Here is a 5474-nt window from a genome sequence, read left to right as displayed (position 1 = left end):
GCGCCCGCCCCGCGCGGCGGCGCGCCGGCGCCCGCGCCGGCGCCGGCGCCGGCGGCTGCCGCCTCGTCATCGTCGAGGGCCGCTAGGTCATCGGCTGCCACGTCAGAAACCGCGTTCTGCAGCAGCGCCTCCTCGCACCTGTCCATCCGCGCGCGGCGTTGCGAACGGTCCGGGCCCATGCAGGCGTCAGTTGGCCGGCCCATCATGCTGAGCTGGCGCTGCGGCGAGCCCGCGAGACACCAGGGACGGCATCCGGCAAACGTGCATCGGGGTGAATGCACCGCAATGACGATCCCCTTGTGACCAAATCTTAACCAGCTCTGGCCCACCTGCTGCGGACTGCCTCCAAGAAGGCCTCAAAGCCGGGCGTCGCCTCCGCCGCCCGCTTGGCTTCAGGGCTGAGGTCGCGGGGCGCATACTGGGTGCTGTCCGGCACGGCACGCCCGCCGGTCGCCTGCGCGGCGCAGTTCGCAAATACAGGCGTGTGTGTGTGTGTGTGTGTGTGTGTGTGTGTCTGTCTGCTGCTCGCTGCTGCCAGGTGCAAAGCAGCGAAGCCTGTGGCAGGCGGGGGCGCATGGGATCGTATGGGCGTACTGACGGCACGCCAGCGTCCGGGCTGTCGCTCCCGGCACCTGGCCCCTGGCCCCTGCGCGCGCGCCCTGCCAGCGCCGTCAGACCTGCACGCCCTTCTCCGCCAGCCGCGGCACCGCCTGGGCCCCCGCCTCGCGCCGCGCGCGCCGCGTGTCGTAGTTTGGGTCCTTGAACGGCCGGCACTCGCTCTGCGCGCTGCTCCACAAGTCAGACGCGTCCACATCCACCAGCCGGGGCGCCCGCTGCTGCTGCTGCTGCTGCTGCTGCTGCTGCTGCTGCTGCGGTTGAGTCGATGCCGGCTTGCCTTGATCCTGCGGAGGCTGCTGCTGCTGCTGCTGTGCCCGCTGGTGGCGCTGCCGGCTCGCCACCAGATCGCGCAGGGGCCGCTCCAGCACCAGAAGCGCCGGCGGCCGGGGCGGCGGCCCGGCGACCGCCTCCATCTCTGCCTGCATGGAGTGCATGTTGTTGTTGCGGCGCTGAGCTGGGCGCATGTTAAGGGCCGCATGCAAAGGGCCCGCATGCCAGAGTGGGCATGCAAGGGGCCGCATGCTGAGCGCACATGATGTGCATGGGCGATCACAATTGGACATGCATGCAGCAGCCTCCTCGAGACTGCATCGCGCTGTGCCGCTGGCTTCGAACCCACAAAGCACAAGACGCATATGCACACGCGCGTGCGTGGTAGCAGCAACGCACCTCCGTCCCCTGGTCGACCCACGGCTGCGGCGCCCGCCGCCGCTTGCTCTTCGGCAGCGCCGCCTGGGCCGCCGCCGCGGACGCGGCCGCCTCCGCCTCGGCGGCGGCCGCGCGCCTCCACTCCTCCACCGCCTGCCAGGCTTCGGCCGCGGCACGGCTGCATGCGACCTGGGGCGAGATCGCACACAGCGGGCGCAGCGCGTTGCTGTCCACATGCTTCCATTGCCCACTTGCACTGCGGCCACGGCCCATGTGGCCCGCGTGCAAGCCCGGTCAAACAAAGCCATTCACGTATTAGATATCAGCCCATCTTCAGGGGCTTGCTGCAGCCGCACCTCGTAATTGTTGCCGTCCCCGTATGCGTCGTCGAGGTTTGGCCGCACTGCGAGAGCGTCGCAGTCCGCCGCCCTGATGGCGTCCTTGATGGGGTGGAAGTCCGATATGGCGCCCTGCAGCTGGATGTCGGCCAGAAGCTTCTCCTTGGGGATCCTCAGGAAGGGCGGCGCGCCGGGCTGCGCGGCCGCCAGCGAATCCAGGCACATGGCGGCCGCAGTGCCGCCTGGGAGCGGCAGCGGCCAATGGCCCGGTGGTGGGGGCACGCTCTTGTTGGAGGGGGGGGGTGAAGCGGGTGTAGGGCGTGCGTTGCTGCATGCGATGGCGCATGCATGTTATGTGATTTAAGGGTGCGCGCCGTCGCTCTTGTCATGGCTGCAACGGGCCCGCCTGGGGCGTCTGAGCTCGCCGCGAGCAGCGAAGCACAGTGCGCGCACTCACTGCGAAGGAAGATAGACAGCGCGCCTGGCACCGGCTGCTTGGCTCCATCCTCGCCAACCACATAAGGCAGCGGCTCAAGGCCCAGCCGGCCTGCCGCAGGTGAGCCCGCATCGGCCTGCTCAGGCTGCTGCACCACCTGAGTTGCAACCGCGCAAGGGGCAACAGCTGGGAACGGGCGTGTGGTGACGTGACGTGTGGTGCGCTGGTCGACTGCCGATTGTTAATTGACGAAGATCCCTCGCAAGACAGACATGCAGTCACCGTGAACACTTGCGATTGCCACCCACCTCCGCAGATCCCAACCCCGGCTCTCCCCCACCCATGGCGATACACGATCAATTAAATTCAATATGTAGCAGCTAAGTATGGTGCATGGGAGAAGCGCGCCAGATCATTCGCTCAGGAGCATCACGTCGCGCAACTAGCCGCAGCGAAGGGCAGGAGAAGCGTGGAGGTACGCATGAAGATACAATTGTTGGATAATGTCCCCGCACAGACGGGACTGCTTCGATTTGTGCACCGGCCCCTGCGCAGTCAACACTCCTTTGACTGCAGCACTGCAGCGCTGCAGACATTTTCAGCGGTCCAACGGCTGCACACGCAAGCGCTGTCCTGGACAAGTGTGGTTGATCCCTGCAGGAGGCATACAGCACAACATGCATAAGGAGGCGCAGGGCCCAATCAAATTGAGCCGCCAAAATGAGAGTGCATTTGACAGAAGAATCCATGAGATTTTTGTCAACTCTGCGCGCAAGATAGACAAGGGTAGTGGCGCTCCCAGTTGAGTGCCACGTCAGTCCAAAGGCAACGTGCATTGCGCAAACGCCGCGCGAAATCGAAACCGCCCTGTGACGCCATCTCGTGTGTAATACTATGCACTGCTGCGGCGTGAGTGCAGGTGCCTTTCATCCACCGCACGGGCTGCGCTGTGGTTTCAGCTGGCTTTCACGCAGCTACTGAGGCCTTCGCATTGATGCGGCGCTTCGTGCCGCGTCAGCTGGATGCGCATTGGGCCCCATCGTGGCTGGTGCCACAGCCACTGAGCCACTGCTTGGTGTGGCCTAGGCTGCATGCAGCAGCAAGCAGCACCCACACAGAATTGCACACTCTTCCGGAACTCTTATTGCTGCTGCGGTAAGGCCCGGAACCATTGTAATCCAAATGATACCGTGGCGAGGTGAACTTGCACGGTTGTCGGCTTGGCAGGCATGCGAATGGTCACTGTGTATAAAAACGCAGGATGTATTTCAGGCCTTATCACCCTAATCCGTTGTTTCTTCGGTGTCCGTCGACCCGGTTGGACACACCAGGGCCACTGCGTTAGGCACACCGTGGCCCCTCTGTGTTGCCGCACCGGGAGCCGCCAGGATTGGAGGAGAAAGAATTTCTTCGTAGAGGCTGCCGCCAAGGGAGGACACCCAAATGTCGCCCCTCTGCTGCGTCCCACCGGCGCCGCCAGCACGAGCCCCATGTGCGCGTCTGCTCCTGCCCCTCCTCGCCCTGGCGCTGCTCGCGCCTCGCGCCGACGCGGCGCTGGGCACGTGCAAGGACCTGGCAAAGGGCGTCAAGCCGGCCTACAAGTACTGCCAGGTGCTGAGGGACGGCGTCGCGGCCCTGCAGTGGCGGACAGCGAATAAGGGCGCGGACATTTACTTCCGGTACTCAGTCGCCGCCCCCAGCGACGTCGGATGGGTCGGATTCGGATTCAGTGATATGGGCAGCATGGCAGGTGCGAGACGCAACGGCGGTGGGCCGGCTGCCGCCCCAGATTACGCCCCGGGGCGCCGGGACGCTTGTGTAATCCTCCCCTCATGGGCGAGGGGGGGATTACATGCGTGGCAATTAATCGCGAGCCTCTCGAGCCGCCGCCGCCGTCGCTTCGCCGGCGCGCTTGGGACCCAGTCCGAAGCCGCGTCGCCCCGCCCTGTGCGTAGCGGCACCGCCGCCGCCCATGGCGGCACCGCCGCCGCGCATCAACGGCACCGCCGCCGAGCAGAGCGGCACCGCAGCCGCCCATAGCGGCACCGCCGCGGCGCATAGCGGCACCGCCGCCGAGCAGAGCGGCACCGCCGGCGCGCAGAGCGGCGGACGTGGGCTCCGAGGGCAACAGCACGCAATCAACAAGCCACCCCCCCCCCACGCCTGCCCGTGAAACCCGCGCGGTTGGCAGGCGCGGACCTGATTGTCATCCACGCGGGCGCGGACGGCGCTTGGACGGTCACAGACGCCAACGCCAAGCAGCCCGGCCGGCCCTCCGCGGACGCGGTCCAGGACGTGAAGTTCATAGGCATGGAGTACGACGCGACTAAGGGTTACTGGGTGGCCGAGGTGGCCAGGAAGTTGAAGACGTGTGACGTGGACAACGACTGGCCGATCGAGGGCGGCCGCGGCGGGCACACCGTCTGGTGCGTGCGGCGAGGGGGGTGCGGGTCTGCAATGTGGACGATGCCGCAGGCGCGTTTGGGGGGCAGCGCGGCGCATCGCGCCGCCTGCGAGCGGTGGCGCCGCAGCAGGCTTCCGTGATGGCGCTCGGCAGCGGCTCGGCCGCTCGGCTTCATCACGCTTTGCGCTCATGCGGCTGTTGATGAACCTAACCGCCCCCGCCGCCCCCAAAAACGTGCAGGGCGTTTGGGTCACGCTTGGGCCCGGGCTTTACTGGCATACAGAAGCACCCAGAAGCTTCCCGCGGCTACCTCCCGCTCCAGCTGCTGCCCGCGTTCTCCGCCCAAAAGTCCGCCGCCGCCAAGGCGCTGCGGCTGTCGAGCGGCGCGTTCCCGCTGCCGAAGAAGTCGGGCCGGCGGCGGCGGGCGCTGGCGGGGCAGGGCGGCGGCGGGGACGCGCCGACGGCCGATCAGATCTCTCAGATCAGCAATGACCTGTTCCGGCTGCTCGGCGGGATGTCGAACTCTGGTCCCAAATGCACCCTGAGCGAGTGCGAGGGCGGCGGCGGCGGCAGCGGCGGCGGCGGCAGCAGCCGCGGCGCGGCTGTTGTCGCCGCCGCGCCGACGGGCAGGGTGGCGCCGCAGGCGACCGCGCCGAAGACGCCGGATCAGATGAGGTATCCCGTGATCAAGAATGCAGACGGGAGCTTCACCGCGAACATCACCTGCTCCAGCCCCATCCCCAACGTACTGACGACCTACATGACCTGCTACATAGAATGGCCCTTCGACCAGTGAGTTCTCCGCATCGGCTGTTTGTCATGTTTGATGGGGAAGATCAGGGGCCGCAGCACGAGCCGCGGCTGGGCCCACTGAGCTGCATCTGTGGCGGTCGCCTCCATTTTGAAACCTGTTTGTTTGAGTCCCGGGGCGGCATCAGCACGGGTGGCTGACGAGCCTTGCGGCTCCGCGCCCCTCGGTTACGTGTGCGTGACGTCACAGGGCGTACCACGTGACGTCATATTCCGCGAT

General features: G+C 66.6%; 2 protein-coding genes across 2 annotated transcripts; one reads left to right on the top strand and one right to left on the bottom strand.

Annotated features, from left to right (window-relative positions):
- Window positions 1–671: 671 nt before the first annotated feature.
- MNEG_13212 (flagellar inner dynein arm I1 intermediate chain) lies at window positions 672–2384 on the bottom strand (the record flags this gene model as incomplete). Its single annotated transcript, XM_014038317.1, has 5 exons — window positions 672–1037; window positions 1288–1455; window positions 1623–1846; window positions 2062–2197; window positions 2349–2384. The coding sequence occupies 5 exons, from the start codon at window positions 2382–2384 to the stop codon at window positions 672–674; spliced, it is 930 nt and encodes a 309-aa protein (XP_013893771.1).
- A 1099-nt stretch (window positions 2385–3483) lies between these two features.
- Window positions 3484–5240, top strand: MNEG_13211 (hypothetical protein; the record flags this gene model as incomplete). Its single annotated transcript, XM_014038316.1, has 4 exons — window positions 3484–3790; window positions 3996–4151; window positions 4232–4466; window positions 4685–5240. The coding sequence occupies 4 exons, from the start codon at window positions 3484–3486 to the stop codon at window positions 5238–5240; spliced, it is 1254 nt and encodes a 417-aa protein (XP_013893770.1).
- Between the last annotated feature and the right edge of the window lie 234 nt (window positions 5241–5474).

Source organism: Monoraphidium neglectum (assembly GCF_000611645.1).
Source record: "Monoraphidium neglectum strain SAG 48.87 unplaced genomic scaffold scaffold03692, whole genome shotgun sequence".
In the NCBI taxonomy this organism is placed as follows: domain Eukaryota; kingdom Viridiplantae; phylum Chlorophyta; class Chlorophyceae; order Sphaeropleales; family Selenastraceae; genus Monoraphidium; species Monoraphidium neglectum.
This window is presented reverse-complemented; position numbering and strand designations above follow the sequence as displayed.